General features: G+C 39.0%; 1 protein-coding gene across 2 annotated transcripts in view; it reads left to right on the top strand.

Moving 5' to 3' along the window:
• Positions 1–1,214: 1,214 nt before the first annotated feature.
• Positions 1,215–22,598, top strand: part of C9H7orf25 (chromosome 9 C7orf25 homolog) — a 198,909-nt gene continuing 177,525 nt past the window's right edge. Inside the window, exons 1-2 of one of the 2 annotated variants that reach the window (XM_059932894.1) lie at positions 1,215–1,370; positions 2,292–3,958. In XM_059932894.1, coding sequence (XP_059788877.1) covers positions 2,313–3,578 — 1,266 coding nt within the window. In that variant the 5' untranslated portion in view covers positions 1,215–1,370; positions 2,292–2,312 and the 3' untranslated portion in view covers positions 3,579–3,958. Of the gene's footprint in view, positions 1,371–2,291; positions 3,959–14,735; positions 14,810–22,598 lie in introns of those variants that run through there. The other variant, XR_009504889.1, reaches the window with a different exon arrangement.

Raw genomic sequence — 22,598 nt, 5'->3', positions numbered from 1 at the left:
CCCTGTCTTCAACATCATACACTCGACTTCTGCCTGGGGAAGGATGGGTAATGGTCCCAGTTCCACAGGACGGGAGAGAGGACTTGGTGTCTGTTCCTTATACAACATGTAAGCAATGCCCATTTTCAGCCCCGCCTCACTGCCCCCCTCCCTTCCAGGCATCTGTAGTTCAGCGCCTTCCTGGGGTCCTGCTTTGTGAATCACTTGATGCAGTTTCTCTGTGCTAACTACTTCCGCAGAGAGGCTTCCCTGCTTCAAGTAACCTCTCTCTGGCGGACTTAACTCTAAACCATATCTTTTAGGCTCAGGATTGAATAAATATGTTGAAAAGCACTTGGAACAATGCCTGCCACATAATAAGCATTGAATAAGTGTCATTATTGCTCTTTGTCTTGAAAAATGTATCGACATATCTCATGTGCAATCATCTCTTGTTCTTTTTAGTCTTGAGGGTTTATTCCTTTCCTGTCATTTAAGTAAGGTTTAGGAAAGGAGCAGGCAGACATAGGATTAATTTTAAAGTCCTCTTAAATTTTTAAAATTAGCCTTACTTTATGGGTGACTCTGGACACTCTACTAAAGCTGATATCAATTTCCCAGCCCTTCAGAAGCCAGCCACCGATCGTTTGTCCTCTTGAGAAAGGCAGCGCGTCTCTAATACGACACTTTCTAATGGAGAGCCCGTGATGGCGCAGTGGCAAGTGCTTTGGGGTGGGGTCAGAAATCCCAGCTACAGCACTTAACCAGCTGTGAAACCTTTGACAAGCCTCTCCAGCCAGTTTTCTGTTAAAATGAGCCAAACTTTTTCTAAGACGACAACCATTGTCTGGCACTCGTAGGGGTTTGAGCTTGATAGCAAAACGGTGTACTTGACCCGCGGAGAGGAGGTGGGCGCGATCGGGAGGTTTTCTCCACCAAAACGCACCGACTGCCGCCCCAGGCAAAGTCTAACCATGATTAGATGCTAGGATACGGGTTCAGCCTGCCTGGCACGCTGGGTATCAAGCGGCCGGTGCCCCAGTGGGAGATCATCTTTCCTGGGGCCAGGTGGCCGCGCGCCCCCGCGCTCGCCTCGCGGCGGGAGTGGGAGAAGCCTCTTCCCTCAACAAACATGGCCGCCGCGCTAGCGTCAGCCCCGCTCTGGAGGCCGCGCTGCCGCCTGGGAATAGCGGGCTCGGCGTCACCCGGCGCGGGGCCACGTGACGCGGGAAAAGCCCGAGGCGGCGGGGCTGGCGCAGGCGGAGTTCGTGCCAGCGGAGCAGCAGCAGAGGCCCGAGTGGGTTGGGGGCTACCCGGTGAGGTTACCCGGCGGGTCCCGGCCTCGCGCGCACGTGCCAGCCTGCTCGCGCTCGCGGTCCTGGGCGCTGCCGGTGAGGAGCCGGGGAAGGGGCGAGGGGGTGGGGGAGCCGTGCGCCCCTTCCGAGGCCGGGAGGGGGTTGGGCCGGGTCGGCGGGGCGGGTGGCGGGCGCCGAGCCGCCGAGCGCCCTCCGCCCGCGCCTCCGTCCCGGCGCTGGCCGCGGGGGCTGTTGGAGCCCGAGCCTGCCCGACGGGGCCAGCGGTGCAGGTGGACCGAGCAGGGCCGGATACCCGCCCGGAAGGCCCCGCCGACCTCAGGCCCGCCCGCCCGGGCCGCCGCGGGCTGCTCCGTGGAGTTTATCTTCGGGCTATTTCTTCGGAGTGGGAGCGGGAGCCAAGTTGGTGGGCTCCTTCGGTCTTTAGAAATGGGCTGGGTTGGCGTCACATGCAGGTATGAGGCGGTCTGGATTCCTGGGCGTGTGTACCGTGTGCCCCTGGGAAATCAGGAGGCAGCAGGTTGAAGGAGACCCACTCATGGAAGGGTTAGCGTGGTCAATTGAGGAGAGAGTCTCTTGTTTTGGACAGTTTGTTCACCAAACTAGTCTGTGTGGATATTTTTATTTTAATCATTTTTATCTTGACCCTTCTAAAATTTCTCGACAACCGAACAGTAAGGCTGCTTATAAGGGAATTCTTTATGTAGCAGGTTGCCAGCCCCCTGCGTTTTATCCGAACCCGGGATTTACTGTGGATCCCATGACCTTCAAGCTGAAGAAATGAAGGCGCAAAGAGTGTTAGAACCCAGCGGACGAAAGGAGCAGTTCAGAAGTCTAGCTATCATCCTTTCCTTAGCTCTCAGAGGAGGGAGTCACTCCAGAATCAGACACGCAGAATCCCAGGTTCATAGACCCGGCCTCCATAATCTTTGTGGTCCGATTGAAGTCTTATAATCCTGAGTGAAGAATTGCTTGCGGTTGATTTGTTTCTTTTCATAGGAAAGGCATAATGCTGTCAGCATGTCTGCACACTCCATGCTCTGTGAACGAATCGCCATAGCCAAGGAACTGATGAAGAGAGCAGAATCACTCTCCAGGTCAAGAAAAGGCGGCATCGAAGGTAGTGCCAAGCTGTGCAGCAAACTGAAGGCAGAATTAAAATTCCTACAGAAGGTAGAAGCTGGGAAAGTAGCTATTAAGGAGTCCCATTTACAGAGCACTAACCTGACGCACCTCAGAGCCATCGTGGAATCGGCAGAAAACCTGGAAGACGTGGTCAGTGTTCTCCATGTCTTTGGTTACACAGACACCTTGGGCGAAAAGCAGACCCTTGTGGTGGATGTCGTTGCAAATGGTGGTCATACTTGGGTGAAAGCCATTGGCCGGAAGGCCGAAGCTCTGCATAACATTTGGCTGGGCCGGGGCCAGTATGGCGACAAAAGCATCGTTGAGCAGGCTGAAGACTTCCTCCAGGCCAGTCACCAGCAGCCAGTGCAGTACAGCAACCCTCACATCGTCTTCGCATTTTACAACAGTGTCTCCAGCCCCATGGCCGAGAAGCTGAAAGAAATGGGTGTATCTGTGAGGGGAGACATAGTAGCCGTGAACTCTCTGTTAGAGCCCCGTGAAGAGCTCCAGGCCAGTGAGAGCGAATCAGACGATGAGGGCCCCGAACTTCTGCGGGTGACCAGAGTAGACCGAGAAAACATCCTAGCGAGTGTCGCGTTTCCAACGGAGATCAAGGTTGACGTGTGCACAAGAGCCAACCTGGACATTACTACTTTAATCACATATGTATCTGCCCTCAGCTATGGAGGCTGCCACTTTATCTTCAGAGAAAAAGTGCTCACCGAACAAGCAGAGCAAGAGAGGAAAGAGCAGGTTCTGCCGCAGCTGGAGGCATTTATGAAGGACAAGGAGTTGTTTGCCTGCGAATCTGCTGTCAAGGACTTTCAGTCTATCCTAGATACCTTAGGAGGACCCGGGGAGAGAGAGCGGGCCGCTATGCTAATTAAGCGAATTAACGTGGTCCCAGACCAGCCTTCTGAGCGTGCCTTGAAACTAGTGTCCAGTTCAAAGATCAACAGCCGCTCATTAACGATTTTTGGGACAGGAGACACCCTAAAAGCCATCACAATGACTGCCAATAGTGGTTTTGTCAGAGCTGCCAACAACCAGGGTGTTAAGTTCAGTGTGTTTATCCATCAGCCCAGAGCACTTACTGAGAGCAAAGAGGCCCTAGCTACCCCCTTACCAAAAGACTGCACAACTGACAACGAACACTGATGATATCCTTTAAATACTGTCATGGGAATAAGTTATATACCAAAGGCTGTGTCTTCCCATTCTTAATTGGAAAAAAAAAATGGTCTATAGTAAAAGTAATACTCTTTAATACTCTTTAGAGCTCTTAAACCAGTCAAGTTGACTGTGTGTCTCATCTATAAAGTATATAACCTAAAGTAGGAAAAAAGCACAAGAGGCAACCTTATTTATCAAACTGGCTACATTATAATTAGAACAGAAATACATCTATATGAGACTTGTAGCTGTATCACAGTATTTTGATTTGTTTCATTCAGTAGGGCTACCACTCCCCTAATGGTAACTGCATCTCTTGGACTGTGGCTACGTGGCATCTTGCATTAAATATCTGGAGAAACCTCTGAAGCTTGTTTTTCATTATATTGATTTAGCAGTCGATATGGGTTGAGACTGGGAGGTTATAGTTTTCAATTAATTTTGGATTCCAAAGTTATGGCTGTTATTGAAAAGACACTTACTTGATTGCTATCTGTCAGGTGCAGTCTGGTGGTTATGTTTACAAAGAGGATGTTAATATAGAAGGAAATAAAGGGAATTCTGATCATGGGAGTCCCATGAATCTCTTGATACACCATCGTGATAAGATAGACAACAGTCACACTACTACAAACCTAAGGTGTTTTAAGGTTAAATATTAATTTGAATATATTGCAAAAGAATTATATAAAATAATAGGTTTTACTTTTAAATATAAATATGCCCCACATTAGCAGTATTTGGATTATGAATACTACTTTTCCCATTCCTTTTGCAAGTGGGAAGGGACAGCTGCATTATTACGTCTCTCTTGTGAAACAGTGGCAGGGAGATTCCGTGCCTGTTTCATGACACAGTTGTAATTAAAAAGAAATTTTTATGTCCGTATTGTGCTAGGTGTTTCATGAATGTACAGTGAGGACAAATTAGCAAAGTAGGTGCGTATTCACATTTTAAAAATTGGGAATTGAGTCTTAAAGCTGAAGTATTAACTTGTGCTAAGTGTAGGAGCCATTATTAGAACTTGATTTTGTGTTCCCACAGCGTGGCCTTTCCACTGAGCCAGCCCCTCTTCTGTGAGTAGGGAGACTTCAATTTCCAGCCACAATGTTGAGCAGGTGGAACTTGATTGTTGGGGCCCATGAAATGAAATGCAAAATTAAGTGTATGGGGGGGTTTCTCCTGGGAGAGATTCTATTACTAACTCAACACATTTCCTAGGGGAAAAGGCTGTGATTGGGGCTCCAATTTAGTGTGGAGAGGTAGATTTAACTTTCACTGCAGCAGAAATTGTCTAGTGTTAGGAATTGGGCTTAGGCCTTTTCAAGCACCTATTAAAGTACTAATTACTTGGTACTATTATGTACCAAGCATTATAACAGTTATTGGTATAAAAGATGAGGAATTGCTCTTTGGTCTAAGGAGTTCTTCGTCTGAAATGGAAGGAAACAATTGAAGTATAATTAATGTACTAAATTTTCTAAAAGAGTTACGTTTAAAAGACTGGGAACAGAGTAAGGGAGTAATTTGTGCTATGGGGACAGGAAGTCAGAGAGGCAGTGACCTCTGAGGGGTTGGGTGTGAGACTCAACAGGAAGTGTACAGGGAGTGGATTGGAAAGGTACAGAAGTGTGAATATGAGGGCCTGTTCAGAGACAGGGCTCATGTGGACAGTTTATAAAACTGGAAGTGAAGTAGAAAAGCAGGCAAGGTTCTCCAAAGAGTTTGGCATTAGAGAGCCATCGGCCATTTTTAAGAAAGGATGGGTCATGATCAAATCTCTTAGTAAAACAAAGACCTGTAGTGTGGAGGAAGAATTAATGGAAGGAAAGATGGGATTATAATGATAGCTAGTGCAATATGGTGGAATGTAGTATATGCTGGGTGTGTTCAAGGCAGAATTGATGTGATACTCATTCATTTAATAAACATTTATCAAGTTCCTGTCATGTCAAACACAGTTTGCCATAGAGCAATATAGTTGCGGGTATCAAACAGGAAATATTACTGATACTAAAAGTGAAACCAAGCTGAATCACTTCCAAATGAGGGGCAAGGGTGGAGAATAAATGTGGTCCATGTAAGAGAAGACAAGTCGAAAGAATTCTCAAGGGAAGCATAAAAACCAGAAAGCACAACATAAGAGAGCTGTAAGACCAAGAAGGATATAACACAGCTTTAGAGAAGCTGTAATTTCCCTAATTAATTATAGGGAAATATACAATAGCTAGATACTATTTTGATAAGTTTAGAAATCTCAGTGGAACAGATGATATTCTTAGGAAATGTGAATTAAAATTGAGGAAGAACTAGAAAACCTATTTAACCCATAGTCCTTGAGAAGATTGTTCAAATAGTTAATTAACGACCTCCAAAAAATTTCCAGGTCCAATTCTTTAGGTAAGTTTTTGTTTAGGTTTAAATATCAAATAATCCCCTTGCTCTAAAAAATAATATGGGCAAACTGAATCTGACACATAAGTGCCATGCCAATTCTGCCCTAAACAACTTGGGGTGATGAAAATGTTTTGGAACTATATGATAGAGATGGTAGTTACACAACAGTATGAATGTACTAAAGCCACTGAATTTTTCACTTTAAGTCAGTTAATTTTATGTTTTGTGGATTTCACCTCAATTAAAAAAAATAGTACCCCATAAGTGGGGTGGAAATATTGAGCATGGTAAGATGTGATGTTCCATTTACTCGCCCTCCCCTCCCCCCAAATGAGAACTTGGGCTGCTCCTGCTTGAGGACAGGGTCCTGTGAAGGTGTGCAGCCCGAGGGCTGTATCTTAATTTGTGTAATTGCAATCTGGTTGTCTCAGATCATTACTGTATTGGGAATGTTTTCAAATTCATTTTGTGGAATATAAGCATGATTCTGATACTAAAACAAGATATCCTACAAAAGAAAGCTGCCTGAAAATTTCAATCCCAGGCAAGGGACACCTCACCCTGTGGGAATCTTGTTTCCCGGAGGATAAAAGACAGAGACGAACCCCCCAACTTAAGTATTAGGGACTTGGGGATTAATCTCCATGCTGGGATAAAATTGGAGGCAGGAGGCTTACTTTGAGGTAAAGAGGTAACCCCAAGACTCCTCCCTGCATGAAGCCGGAATCTTGGAAAGGCTGGAGTCCCTGAGAAAAAGGATCTTGTAAACACTGCCCAGGGCGACAGCAAGGAAATGTGACTCCAGTGGCTCTGAGTGGAAGAAAAGGAGCCTGAGAGAAGTCAAGTCCAGCCTGTGTTCTGCTAGGAGCGTCATGGGGAAGGCCCAGGCGTGTGAAATTAGTATAAAAATGGGTCCCAGGTAAGTACTATCGTTGAGATACCTCACAGAAACACGCATGGCATCATTCGTGACTTCTGGGACACTTCAGTTTCCCATGCTTCACAGAGTCCAATGGAAATGAAGCTTTGCTTGGATGGGCTTTCTTTGAGACATTGTGAAGTCGTGTGAGGAAATCTACCACCAGTGAGTCAGCAACACAAAGTTCCTCGACAACTTAAGATCATAGTAAAATAATCTGATAAATAATATAAAGTAAATATGGGGGTCTTTGACGTGTTCCCCGCGTATATTATTTAAAAAAAAAAAAAGAGGAATGAGTCAAAGAGGTAGATAGAGCCTAAAATACCATCTGTGACAAAACACTGCATGTAGCTAAGATGGAGGATGTGGTTTATATCTGCAGAAAGTGGGCTGAACCCCAGAATTAGGCAGACGCTACCCACCCAGGCACAAGTAGTGCTGGGCATGTGATGGGAGAGCTTGTCTGGTGCAGAGGACACCTCACTTGTGGGAAACTTGTTCCCAAGAGGAAAAGGGCAGAGATGAGCCGAGCATCCCAGGTGGTCCAATAAATGACTCTGTGTTCCCAGAAGGGGAGAAGGGCCAGGAGTGCACTGCGGGGAAGACCTCCCCCAACCTGGCGTCATGGAATCAGAAATCCGTTTCCATATAAATAAAAAATGTTTTAAGAAGGTAACGTATAGAAACCATAAGGAGAGAATACAAGCAATCGGAAGTTCTAGTAATAGAAGAAGCCTCACTAAAATGAGAAGTTCAGAAAAAAACTTCAAAAAAGTCAATCAGACAAAACTAAAGAAGAGATTCTGAACTGAAACATAGCTCTTAATAAATTTCCCAGAATGCAGCAAAGGAGTAAAAGGATGGAAAATCCGAGAGGCTGAGACCTGGAGGACAAATAGTGAGGTCCACAAAGGTCACAGCAGACAGCAGGGGCCAGCCCACTGCACCTGGTCCACGTTCTCCCTGCCTTTGCCTGCCTGTCCTGTAGGGGCTGGAAGCACCCACATCCTTGCTCTCTCAGCCTGAAATCCTTGCCAGTGAGACCTGGGGGAAGTCTGTTAGTTCTGCTTCCTCTTCCTTCCATCTTTTTCCTGGTTTGACGTGGGCAATGGCCAGGCTTGCCCCGTGGAGGAATGATAGCTAGTGCGCCAAGGAAACAGTAGAGTCGGGGAAATCACCATTTTGTGACTGAATAAATGATTTTATAAGGATGAGAGGAAGGCCGAGGGAACGTCATAGACTCTGGTGCTGACGTCAGCTTCCCTCAGGACTTCTTGCTGAGAGAAAATATAAAACCCCGATTTATTTAAGCCACTGGAGTTGGCTTTTCCTTTCGTGTATTAGAAAATACTTCTAAGTGCCATTAAGGTTTATTTGTCCCCCAAAGGAAGAATAGACAAAATGGGAGAGAAGCAATAAATACAGTTTTCAAATGTACAGAAGAACAGAGTATGAGCATTCATATACCCATCACCTCAGTTAAAAAGGTGTTATTATTTTGCCCTATTTAAGTTTTTTCTTTGGCTGAAATATTTTAAAATAAATTACAGACACCATGATGTTTTACCTACACCTCCCTCAGTATTCATTTCCAGAAAGAACATTTTTTTGCACAACCATGATTCCATGAGCACACCTAAGAAAATTAGCAATAATTCTGAACACCATCTAATGCCCAGTTCATATTCTGATGTCAGGGCTTCTCTCTAACCAGGATCCAGTCAAACACTAGGCATTACTTTTGGCTTTTATATTTCTTAAATTCTATTTTGATTTAACACATAATCTCACTCTTTCATGACTTTGGCTTTTGAAGATACCAGTACCGTTGTCTTACAGGATATCCTATATTCTTGATTTATCTAATTGTTTCTGGTGGTAAATTTTATTTCCTGTAAACTGGAAATGAGATCTAAAAGCTGAATTAAATATTTTATAGGTGATACTGTATTCTTCATTTGCATTACACCAGGGGTCATATCATATCTGGTTGTTCCACTGTTAGTAATGTTAAGTATTGTCCCTTTGAATAAAATGGTGACAGCCAGAACTTTCCATTGTAAAGTGATGTTTTTCCCCTTGGGACTAGTAAATTAACTATGAAATAATGCTTTTGCACCATATGAATATTCAGTTCCCCATTGTCCTTTCACCTAATGATTTTAGCATGCATTAATCATTATAACCTTGAATCAATTATTTCGTTCAGAGTGACAAAATGGTGATTTTCCCACTTCTACCATTTCCTTTACACTTACTAGGTATCATTCTTCTATAAAGGTACCGAAAAGCTTTCCCTATGAGCTGGGGCCATTTGGTTGCTCTGAAATATAGTTTCTTCTTGAATGTCAGGGTATCCTTAATTCCTTTTCTCTAATTAATGGTTTTCAGAGTATGGGATTGGTGTAATAGTCACCTTCAATAACAGCAATGAATTTTTTGGAGGGAGATTCTATTTTGTGAGTACCATATTGGACTCATGAATTGTTATATATTTAAATGTGCCCAAATCAATTACACTTCTTTTTTGTTATAATAATTTATTTCATCTTATTTTAGTTTTTACTAATGATACCAAAGATTGGCCTCTGTATGCCGGCACCAAATTGAATCTCGGAGACAGAGTTTGGATGAAGTAGAAAGGAATAACTTTATTGCTTTTCCAGGCAAAGGCGGGCTAATGCCCTCAAAACAGTGTGTCCCAAGCCAGGGGGGTTTGTGGAGAGTATTATAGTCGAGGGGCAGGGCTGCTGATAAGGATCAGAGTGCCTGCAAGGCCTGCATTCCTTCAATCCAGAGGTCATCTGGCGTCAGGTGGTTTTGTGATGGGCTTCTGTGACCTTCTCTCTGGAATGAAGAATGCTTCATCAAGCAGTTAACATCTTCCATTTGGTGGGGGCTTTAGTTCTGCAGAAGAGCTCAAAGATAGGTATTGTTAGGTATCCTTGAGGAGGAACCAGGACCCTGTTCCAAGGCTGCACTCTTGTGTTTTGACTGCTCCTCCCTTGTCTCCTCATCCCCTCGCTGCTCTGATTGGCAACTATTTGAACCTGCCCTTTGGAACTCAGGGACGGTCATGGAGGCTGAAGGAAGCCTATTTCGTACAAATAAGAGACGGGGCACATGGAAAGACTTTTGTGCCCAGGAGCCCCACAGGGTCCTGCTCGGGTTCACTAAGACTTTTTTTTTTTTTTTTTTAGAGAAATTTTAGGTTCACAGCAAAATTGAGAGGGTAAAGATACAGAGGTAAAGTACAGAGATTTCCCATAGATAGCTGACCCTTGAACAATGCAGGGGTTTGGGTGCTGAGCCCCAAGGAATCAAAAATCCACGTATAACTTTATAGTCAGCACTCTGTATAGGCAGTTCCACATCCAAGGATTCACCTGATTGCAGATCGTGTAGTACTGCAGTCCCAATTTATTGAAAAAATTCTGCATATAAGTGGACCTGTGCAGTTCAAACCTGTGTTGTTCAAGGATTAACATACTCTCTGACCCCCATATGCACAGCCCCCCATTATCATCCCCCACCAGCACGGTACATCTGCTACGATTAATGAACCTACAGTGACGTGTCATAATCGCCCAAAGTCCGTAGTTCATATTACTGTTCACTCTTGGTGTTGCACATTTTATGGGTTTGGACAAACTTATCATGACATGTATTCATCATTAGGGTATCACAGAGTGTTTCCAGTGCCCTAAAAATCCTCTGTGCCTCACCTATTCATCCCTCCTTCCAACCTACCCCAAACTCCTGGCAACCATTGATCTTTTTACTGCTTACATAGCTTTGCCTTTTCCAGAATGTTATATAATTGGAATCATCCAGGCTTTTCAGAATGGCTCCTTTCACGTAGTATTAGGCATATAAGGTTCCTCCCTGTCTTTTCATGAGTTGATAGTGGGTATCTTTTCAGTGCTCCATAATATTCCATTGTCTGGATATACCACAGTTTATCCATTCATCTAGAGAAGAACCTCTTCATTGCTTACCACTTTTGGCAATTATGAACTGAGCTGCTATAAACATCCATGTGTGGGTTTTTGTGTGGACATAAATTTTCAACTCCTTTTGGCAAATACTAAAGAGTGTGATTGGTTCTCCCTTCAGGTCCATTAATATTTGCTTTGTATGTTTAGGTGATCCTATGTTGGGTGCATAAATATTTGCAAATGTCATATCCTCTTGATATCATTATCATTATATAATGATCTTCTTTGTATCTTTTTACAGTCTTTGGCTTAAAGCTTATTTTGTCTGATATGAGTATAGCTACCCTTGCTTTCTTTCATTTCCATTGGCATGGAATATATTTTTCCATGTCTCTACTTTCAGTCTCTGTGTGTACTTAAAGCTGAACTGTGTCTCCTGTAGACAGCAAATAGTTTGGTCTTGATTTTCTGTTTGTTTTTATCCATTCAGCCACTCTATATATTTTAATTGGAGAATTTAGTACATTTATATTTAAAGTAATTATTATTAGGTATGGACTTACTATTTCCATTTTGTTAATTTTTCTGACTGTTTTGTAATTCCTTTTTCCTTTCTTCTTTCTTTGCTCTCTTCCTTTGTGATTGGTTGATTTTCTGTAGTAGTGTGCTTAGATTCCTTTCTCTTTATCATTTGTGTATCTAGTCTAGGTTTTTGCTTTGTGAATACTACACTGTTTTGATCACTGTAGCTTTATAATAAGTGTTGAAGTCAGGTAGTTTCAGTCCTCCAACTTTATTCTTCTTTAATATTTTGTTGTCTATTCTAGATCTTTTGCCTCTCTATATAAACTTTAGAATTGATTGTTGATATATGCAAAATAACTGGCTGGGATTTTGAATGGGATTGCATTAAATCTATAGATCAAGTTGAGATAAACTGATACCTTGACAATATTGAGTCTTCCTATCTATAAATATGGAACATCCCTCCATTTATTTAGATCTTTGATTTCATTCACCAGTTTTATAGTTTTCCTCATATAGATCTTATGCATATTTTGTTAGATTTATACCTGAGTATTTAATTTTGGTGGGTGCTAATGTAAATGGTATTGTGTTTTTAATTTCAAATTCTACTTGTTCATTGATGATATATAAGAAAGTGAATGACTTTTGTATATTAAAGTGTATCCTGATGTCTTGCTGTAATCATTTATTTCCAGGCGGTTGTTTTTTTTTTTTTGCTAATCCTTTCAAATATTCTACATAGATGATCATGTCATCTGAGAAATAGGACAGTTTTATTTCTTCCTTCCCAGTTTGTATACCTTTTATTACCTTTTCTTATTTTATTGCATAAGCTAGGACTTCCAGTATGACATTGGAAAGAAGAGGATATATCCTTGGCTTGTTCCTGATCTTAGTGGGAAAATTTTGAGTTTCTCATTATTAAGTATGATGTTTGCTGTGGGATTTTTTGGCTATTCTTTATCAAGTTGAGAAAGCTTCCCTCTATTCCTAGTTTACTGAGAGTTTTTATCATAAATGGGTGTTAGATTTTGTTAAATGCTTTTTCTGCACTTATTGATATAATCATGTGATTTTTCTTTTTTAGTCTATTGGTAGATTATATTAATTGATTTTTGAATGTTGAACAAGCCTTGCACACCTGGGATAAATCCCACTTGGTCATTGTGTGTAATTCTTTTTATATGTTGTTGGACTCAATTTGCTAATTTTTTTGAGGATATTTGCATTTGTGTTCATGAGAAATATTGGATTGCAGTTTTCCTTTCTTATAATGTCTTTGTCTTTGTCTTTGTTTGGTATTAGGATAAAGGTGGCCTCATATAATGAGTTAGGAATTGTTCCATCTGCTTCTATCCTCTGAAAGATTGTAGAGAACTAGCATAATTTCTTCCATCAGTGTTTGATAGAATTCACCAGTAAACCCATGTGGGCTGGGTGTTTTCTGTTTTGGAAGGTTATTAATTCTTGAAGCAATTTATTTTATATATATATATATATATCCCTATACATGTTGTCTGTTCTTCTTGTGAGAATTTTGGCAGATTGTATCTTTCAAGGAATAGTCTGTTTCATCTAGGTTATCACATTTGTGGCATAGAGTTGTTCACTGTGGTCATTTCTTATCTTTATGTACATGGGTTCTGTAGTAATGTCTCCTCTTTCATCTCTGATATTAATTTGTGAACTCCTCCATTTTTTCTTAGTTAACCTGGCTAGAGGGATTGATTTTGTTGATCTTTTCAAAGAATCAGATTTTGGTTTTACTAATTTTTCTCTGTTGATTTCCTGTTTTCACTGTCATTGATTTCTGCTCTATTCTTATTTTTATTATTCTTTTTTAAATAAAAATTTAAATTTTGAGATTATAGATTCATGTGCTGTTGTAAGAAATAATACAGACAGAATCCATGTATGCTTTACACAGTTCCCCCAATACTGTAGTAACATCTTGCAAAACTATAGTACAATAGCATAGTAAGATATAGAACATATCCATCACCACAGGATTTCTCATGTTGCCCTTTTATTATCCTTTTTGATGCTTAAGTTGTTCAAACTTTGGCCCGTAGGAACCCTTTTGACTTCCCCGTGTCTTTTTGATGTAATTACATTATCTTCATTTTCTTGCTTTCTGGCAGAACGAGATACCTCAAAATTACCTGTACTATTCTACCAGAGACCTGGAATCAGCTATTTCTTCAAGGAACCTTTAATAACCAATGGCATTTCAAAACAATATTCTGATGGCTAGGGCATCATTTCTCCTGGGCACTTTCAAAGCATAAAGATGAAAATGTTTACATATTTCAAAGTAATTATATTGATGTCATCAAATTAAATCAACATTATAAGATTTTACTTAATATTAATTTCAAACTCTTTTCTCCTGCTCTGAAGATCTTTTTTTCCTAACAAGATTGCTTATTTGACTTCTGCTACAATATACATTAAAAATTTCAAAATTCTATTATTACTGATTATAATAAAGTCACTAAATAAATGTGAATATTTCTTTGTAGTTCTTGTCCTTATAGCCTATTAAAGAGATATGGTTAAAGTACTGTTTTAAAGTCATGTAACTATTTTTTTTCCTTGCAGGGTTATGTTACTAATTTACATATCTAGTTAGGTTCACTAGTATCAGTTTACTATTGATTTTAGAGTTTTAAAAATTAATTTTATTCTTTAAAATATGTTAATTTATGTGGTTCAAAAGTGAAAACTATATAACTGTGTCATCAGAAAAATATTGTTTCTATCTCTCTCTCTCACATCATTTCCCTCCACCCCAATAGAAACCCATTTTTATTCATTTCATGTTTTTTTCCTTCCTTCCTTCCTTCTTCCCCTTCTTCCTTGTCTCCCCTGTTCCCTCCCCTCAGTTCTTCTCCCCTTCCCCTCCCCTCCTTTCCATCCTTTCTCCCCTCTCTCCCTCCTTCTGCTATTTGGCTCTTGTTATTTTATTTTTTTAGCTTGAAATGATATAATCTGTTTCCCAACACTTATTTACAAGTAAATCAAGGAACTAATCATACTTTTTCCTTTCTTTTTTTCTCCTTTTTAAGTTATGTTGTTTTTACTTTGTCAGGTGGTTTAATGTTTACATACTGTTCTTTCACCCTTATTCTCACCTTTGTTTTAGTCTTAGATCTTCAGTTAAATATATTTAATGCTCACTACTAATTTCCTTTTACCAGTTTTCCCAGGTATGAGCTTCCTCAAAAGGAGCTCACGGGTCATATCCCCTGAGTTTTTGCATGTTCAAAACTGTTTTTCTGTAGCTTTGATATGTGAAGGAAGGTTGGTTGGATATAAAAGCCTCATTTCACACTTTCTTTTCTTGTTTTATTGTAGATGTTTCTCCATTATATTCCTGCGGTAAATGTTACTGTCAAGAAACCTGATGCCAACTTGATTTTCTTCCTTTGGTAAGTGATTTCGTCGTTTTCCCTGGAGGTTCAGAAGATTTTTTTCTATAAATTTTAATAATTTCTTTGGTTATGACTTGGAGTCTGTTTTCATATATGTGCTATACCTTTTTAATATGTAGATTCAGTACTTCCTTTTTTCAGGAAAGCTTTCTTAAATTATAGTTTTACATATTAGTTCTAGTTCTTGTATTTCATTTTTCTTTTTCAGGTATTCTACTTATATTTGTGTTAGATTTGATTTGCATTCTTTTCTCTCTGCTTCCGTTTTCTTGGCTTTTCTCATTCCTACTTGTGATTTCTATTTGTGATGTCCCTTATGACATTTTTTTGGTCATCCTATTCTCCCTTATTTATTTAAATTAATATTTTAATTAAGTTTATTTATTTTAATTGATTTATTTTAATTAATTTTTGGTCATCCTATTCTCCCTTATTTTATTTAAATTAAAGTAATTTAATCTTTATTTCTGAGATGTTTTGTCTTTTATCTCAAATTCTTAACCGAATTATGTCAGTTCTTCTTTTCTTCTTATTGTTTATCTGTTTTCTGAGATGTTATTTAATATCTCCAGTTGCCTATTTAATTATTCTTTCCAATCAGAAACATTACCCTTAGAAGTAACCATTATTCTGACCTGGATAGGTCTTATTTGTTTTGTATTCTATATAAATGGAGTAATACATTATGTATTCTTTTGTTTCTGCCTCTGTTACTCAATATTTTTTCCTCAAGATTCATTAATATTGTTGTATGTAGTAGTAGTTATCTTTCATTTCTCTAGGGCTCTATTGTATGGATACAAGACTTACTTTCATTCTAATATTGATGAAAATTTGTTGTTTCCAGCCTTTAGTTATTATGCATAAAGTTGTTATGAATGTTGTTTTATGTATATTTTATAGGACATATGCACTCATTTCTACTAGGTATATACCTAGAAGTGGAATTGCTGGGTTGCAGAGTATATGCATGTTTAGTTTTGCAAAGTACCACCAAGCATTTTTCCAAAGTAGTTGTACACATTGACACTATTAGAAACAATGTAAGTGTTTTAGTTATACCACATTACTATCAAACACCCAGTATCTTCAGTCTTTTTATTTTAGCCATTCTACTGAATGGAAAGTGTTATCTCATTGTACTTTTAATTTGTAGTTCTTCTTACTGATGATATTGAGCAACTTTTGTGCTTATTTTGGCCACTTTAATATTCTTTTACAGTAAGTTTCAAGTGTTTTGCCTATCATTTAATTGGCTTGTCTGTCTCTCCTTGTTAATTTGTAGGAATTCTTTATATATTCTGAATATGAGTCTGTTGTTAAAGCATGTATTGCACATATCTCCTCTCATTCTGTGGTTTTCTTTTTCACTATCTTGTGGTGGTGTTTCATGAATACATATTCTGTTAATGATGTCCAATTTAATTATATTTTATTTTTTATTAGTAGTTTTTATTGTATGTTTAAGAAATATTTGCCTACTCTTATGATGATATTCTCCTGTATTATTCTCCTATATTTCTTTTATAAGTTGCCTCAACTTTTATATTTAGGTTGGTTTAAGGTAAGGGGTCAAGATTTGTTTGTTTTTTCTGTAGAGCTGTCCAACTGACCCAGCCCCATGTACCTTTTCCCACTGAATTGCAGTGGAGTTTTTCCCTCACAAATGAGACGCAGGAGACTTGTGCATCTGTTCTGAACTCTTATTTCTATTATATTGGTCTCTTTGTGTGTTCTAGTAACAGTAATGCGTTGTCTTAATTTCTGTGGTTTTTTAGTATGTTTTATATCTAGTGGATTAAATGCACTTGCTTTGTTCTACTTCTTCAGTATTTCCTTGGGCATGTTAGGTCCTTTGCACTTCCATATAAATCTTAGAATCACCTTATCAATTTCTACCCAGCTCCCCAACAAAAAAGAAAAACGGTTAGGATTTTATTGGAATTGCCCTGAATTTATAAATCAATTTTGGGAGAACTGATATCTTAACAACATTGAATTTTCCAGTCAATGATTAGGGTACACCCTTCTGTTTACTTAAGTCTATTAAAAAAATTCCCATTAATGCTTTGCAGTTTTCAGTGTAGACATTTTATACATCTTTCATTAGATTATTTAGAGATATGTTATGTTTTGATGCTATGGTAAATGGTAATTCTAAATTTTATTTTCTGCTTGTTTGTCACTCTCATATAGAAATATAACTGATTTTTGTATAGTGATCCAGGACCCTTGATAAATTTCTTAATTATCAATAGTCTGTTTATAGGTTCATTTGAATTTTGCTCATTTTTCTCATTTATTGATTTTTCTCATTTATTTTGTTAATGTCATTAATTACATTGGCTTTCATATGTTAAACTAGTCCTTTGTTTCTGGAATAACCCCCATTTGGTCAAGGTGTATTATTCTTTTTACATATACCTGCATTTGATTTACTAAAGTTATGTTCTATGTTCACGAAATATATTGGCCTGTGGTTTTCCTTTTTTATAATGTATTTATTTATAGGTTTAGGAATCAACATTCTGATGGCCTCATAAAATGAATTGGAATGGATTCCCTCTTTTTATTTTCTGTCTCTCTTTTAAGGGTTTGGTTATGACGGGTCTTAGGTTTTTCTTAAATATTCGAGAGAATTCACCAGCGAAGCCATCTGGCCTAAAGTTTTCTTTGTGGGAAGATTTTTGAATAAAAATATGTTATTACAGATTCAGTATTGTTCACATTTTCTATTTCATCTTGTGCCAGTTACGGTAAATTGGGATTTCAAAATTTTTTTTCATGTCATCTAAGTTATTGACATAAAAATTTCACATTTATTGGCATGAAGTTTTTCACAGCATCTTTGTATTATCTTTTTAATATCTGTAAGATGGTGTGATATTTCTTATTTTATGCCTGATAGTGATCACCTGTATTTTCTTCTCTTTTTCCCTTGATTAGTCTGACTAGGGGTTATTAATTTTATTACATTTTTCTAAGAAGCAACTTTTGGTTTTGTTGACTTTCCATATTATATTTCATTGATTTTTGCTTTTACACTTATTATTTCCTTCCTTTTCTTATCCTTGTGTTTAATTTACTGGTCTTTCCCTCATTTCTTGAGTTGGAGACTTAGATGAGTGATTTTCAATCTTTTTCTTTTTATATGTATTTAAAACTATTAATATTCCTTGAAGCACCCTTTGTTGCATCCCATAAGTTTTGGTTTACTGTATTTTCTTTTATCTTTCAGCTCAAAATATTTTTTACTTCCCAAGTGTTGCTTTTCTGTTTCTATTTAACTTTCTGTTATTGAGTACTCATTTAATCCCATTATGGTGAAAGAATATATAACGTATGATTTAAATCATTTGAAATTTGTTGAGACTTGCTATTTGAGCCTACAATATAGTCTGTGGTAAATGTCCTATGTGTAATTTATATGCATGTGGATGAATATATCCAAAAAGATATATTCAAAAGAAGGGAAGGGAAAACACACAATACATATATATAATATATGCAGATATATGATAAAATTTCTCATATTTTAATCCATTAAAAATATTTTTTAACTAAGTCCTTGTCTGCTAACTCCCAAATCTGGACCTTCTATTGATGTGTTTCTATTTATTATTTTGTCTCCCAATTATCTGTAACTTTTTCCAGCTTCTCCACTTGCTTAGTAATTACTGATTTTTTTCTTTTTTTTCCCATAAATTTATTTATTTATTTATTTATTTTTGGCTGTGTTGGGTCTTCGTTTCTGTACGAGGGCTTTCTCTAGTTGCGGCAAGCAGGGGCCACTCTTCATCGCTGTGTGCGGGCCTCTCACTATCGTGGCCTCTCTTGTTGCGGAGCACAGGCTCCAGATGCGCAGGCTCAGTAGTTGTGTCTCACGGGCCCAGTTGCTCCGTGGCATGTGGGATCTTCCCAGACCAGGGCTCGAACCCGTGTCCCCTGCATTGGCAGGCAGATTCTCAACCACTGAGCCACCAGGGAAGCCCCGATGTCTTTCTTTTTGCTGGACATTATAGATGATGAGTTATAGAGGTTCTTCCTTTAAAAACTGTTCAATTTTGTTTTGGTAGGCAGTTCATTTACTTGTAAATTACCTTGATCCTGTTCATGTTTGGTTTTTGGTTTGATAGGGCTAGTGTCATGTAACTTATTGTCTAAACTGAGAAACGTCTGAAAATAAAAGAAGATGATAAGACAACAGGGATGTCCCTGTTAACTAGGCTGTCCTGGGCAAATTGGACACCCTACCTTGCCCTAAACATAAATTCCTAACAATAGAATTAAAGTATTAAAATTGAAATTGAATTTTATTGCCAAAATAAATTGAAATTGAAAGTATTAAAACTGAAATGGAAACTTTTTGCCAAATTGTCCTCTAATAAATTGTACCAATTTACAATTGCGTAACTCGTTTCTGAAGGTGTCTTTAACCCACATACCCATCAATGCAAAGTATTATACAACGTTTTGAAAATTTTAATAAATCTGATTAAAATTTTTTAAATATTCTAAAGGAATATACATTTAATTGTGAGTGAGATTGTTGATGGCTTTATTGGCCATTTATACTTCATTTGCTTTGAATGACTTTACATTTTTTGAGCATTTTTCTTGTTATGTTTTTCTATTTCTTTTACTCGACTTATAGGTACTCTTTGTATATGACGGACGTTAGTCTTTTATTTATAATGTATTGCTAAATCTTCTACTTTGTAATTTGTTTGTGTGTGTGTGTGTGTGTGACTGGGAAAATGCTATTATGTTTATCAAACCCTATTTACTTTTTTCTCCTGAGCACACAGTGGAAGCACATTTATCAGCCTCCTCTGAAGTTGGACGGGGCTATGGAATATGGGTGGGGGTGATATACACCACTTCCAGGCTTGGTTCCAAAACTTCTTGTGTGATCCTTGTCACACTTTTTCTCATCTATAACCAGATATGAAAGATCCTGTGGAGGACTCTGAGCCTGGGAGCAATTCCACCAGGCCTAACTGAATGACTCTCCCATTTTTTCTTCATTACTGAACTCCATGCAGGTTTTAGGGGCATTATCTTCTCATATCATTGTATTTTGAAAGGACTTCTTTGGATGTGATCTATTCTTTTCATTCTCTTTGTAGAGTTTTGGCTGATTCTTTGGATCTTTCTAAGAAGAAAGCAATGCAGACATCAGTATAAAAGATTTTCCAATTTAGACATTAGGATTATCCCAGGAGATAAACACTTTTAATCCAAAAGATTTCGTTTCAGGAAATAATCTTTTTTTTCTCCTCCACCTGTCAGATATGTTACCAGAGGGTTTAAGGAGTCATACAAAATGACTACAAGCCCAAACTAAAATTAATTTCAAATGGAGCATTTTGTCTTATTTCTTTGATGACAACTCTTTCTACCAGTGAGGTGTATAGCAAACACAACACACACCTACAACACAGACATAGCAATTATACACATGCACACATGTGTGTGTACATGTTGCATGGTTTTCTTCCTTTAAATACGAAACCTCCCCCCCAATTTTTTTTAAAATATATTTATTTATTTATTTTTGGCTGCGTTGGGTCTTCATTGCTGCGTGCGGGCTTTCTCTAGTTGTGATGAGCGGGGGCTACTCTTCGTTGCAGTGCGTGGGCTTCCCATTGCGGTGGCTTCTCTTGTTGTGGAGCACAGGTTCTAGGCACGTGGGTTTCAGTAGTTGTGGCACACGGGCTCAGTAGTTGTGGCTCATGGGCTCTAGAATGCAGGCTCAGTAGTTGTGGTGCAGGGGCTTAGTTGCTCCGCGGCATGTGGGATCTTCCCGGACCAGGGCTCGAACCTGTGACCCCTGCATTGGCAGGCGGGTTCTTAACCACTGCACCACGAGGGAAGTCCCCCAACCCCAAATTTTTGTAAGTAATTTTTTCTCAAAACTGTATACACTGAGGAAAATAATTGTCCATAATCTAAAGATTAAGGGTGGAATTCTTGAATGAGTTGTGTGTGTGTGTGTGTGTGTGTGTGTGTGTGGAGTGGGGACTAAAAAAGGGCAGAGGGCTGTGGTTCCTAAATCTCCAGCTCAGGAAAAAAAGGCAAGAGCCTCTGACACTTCTCCTGGGATATTTCACAGTGAATAAAGAAGGAAGAATTCTCAGCCAGTAGGACCCTTAGAAGATGAAAATGATGACAATAGTAATAATAATACTGGTAATACCAATATTGATATAACAAAAATGTCGTCTCTGGGCCTAATTTAATCACTTATAAAACAAAGAGAGTGAACTCAATAAATTATCTTTAACTTCAATTCTAGCTCCATTTTCTCCTCAGTTTTTCTTTCCTTTTTCCAAAAAAGACAAGTGTGGAGGTGGCTTAATGGTCTTACATAGGTCCCTGAGGATGTGCTAGTCGTTTCTGAGACCCTCTGGTGTGAAAGACAACTGTTCCCAGTGCCGAGAATGCAAAGGTGACACAAATTAGTCATAATGTGTAATTTATAAATTCCGGGCTGAATAAATTGCCATCTATTTGGTCATGAGGTCAGGATACTTAAGAATCGATTTGATACGTGGACATATGTTTGCAAATCTGGTGCAATGAAGAATGCTGGATAAAAAATGGACTTTGGAGATCATTTTTGCCCAACCCATCTCATCTTATAGGTAGAAACAGTTTTAGAGAAATGAAGGAGGAACAGCTAGAATTCAGGTTTGGTAATTACCAGCTCTTGCCACTGGGAGGCAGCACAAGGTAATGGTCAGACCTCACCTGGGAGGCAGGCAGGCCCTGATTTGATTCCTCATTTTGCTACTCTTGGCGTGAACCCTGAGCAAGTGACTTAACCTCACCAAGCTTTAGTTTCCTTATCTGCAAAATAAGAATAGTATCTATTTTACAGGGTTGTTACGAGGATGAAAATGAAATAAGACACTGTATGGACAGCATTTAAAGCAGATTCTGACACATAATAAGGCCTAGTAACCAACAGTTCTTGCTAGTTGTCATACTTTTTGTATATTTTACATATGATTGCTTTGAATTTTCATGCTGATTATTTCTTATTAGAATAATTTATACATTTATATTATATATACTACATATGCTACACACACACGTGTGTGTGCATACACACACCCAAACTTTTGGAACCCTTTCTTTTGCATCATTCGACCCTTTATTATTTTGCACCTCAACTACGTTTCATTTTGAGAATTCCAATTCCTTCTGATTTTTGTTTGAATCCTAAAATACTTACTCCCCTTTCCTTAACTCCTGGTCATAATTCTGGCAATAATTCAGACATGGCAAGTAGAGGACCTTGAGAATGGCACTGCATGACCACACAGCTTCCAGAACGGGGTAGGTATTGTTAGGGGATCCTAACAGTTTTAATGAGGGTCATTTTCAGTGTCTGTGATGAAGAGTACATGGACTTGGGGTGCCTTTCCTATATGTCTGTGTGTCTTTGGGGGTGAGGAGTGTGGAGTCAGGGGGAAGTTGGGACTTTTGTGGGCAGGTAAGTTGTATGTGGGTCAGGGGAGTTACCATGCTGATGGCAAACAATTCAAAGATGTACAAATGGATCTTGGTCTCCAGATTCAAGACTGTTCATCTACATGTGTGCAGCTTGCCATCTGCTAACTAAATTCTGAGTTTTACCTCTGCCCAACCACGGGGGAGTGCTTGGGTTAGATGGTGGTGGGAGAGATGCCACACACATTAGAGTCACCCAGGTGGGGCAAGGGGAACTATATGGCATTCATTCCTAGAGATCTGCTTCAGTTCTGATTCTAGGTAAAGT

This window comes from Balaenoptera ricei, chromosome 9 (assembly GCF_028023285.1).
Source record: "Balaenoptera ricei isolate mBalRic1 chromosome 9, mBalRic1.hap2, whole genome shotgun sequence".
In the NCBI taxonomy this organism is placed as follows: Eukaryota; Metazoa; Chordata; class Mammalia; order Artiodactyla; family Balaenopteridae; genus Balaenoptera; species Balaenoptera ricei.
This window is presented reverse-complemented; position numbering and strand designations above follow the sequence as displayed.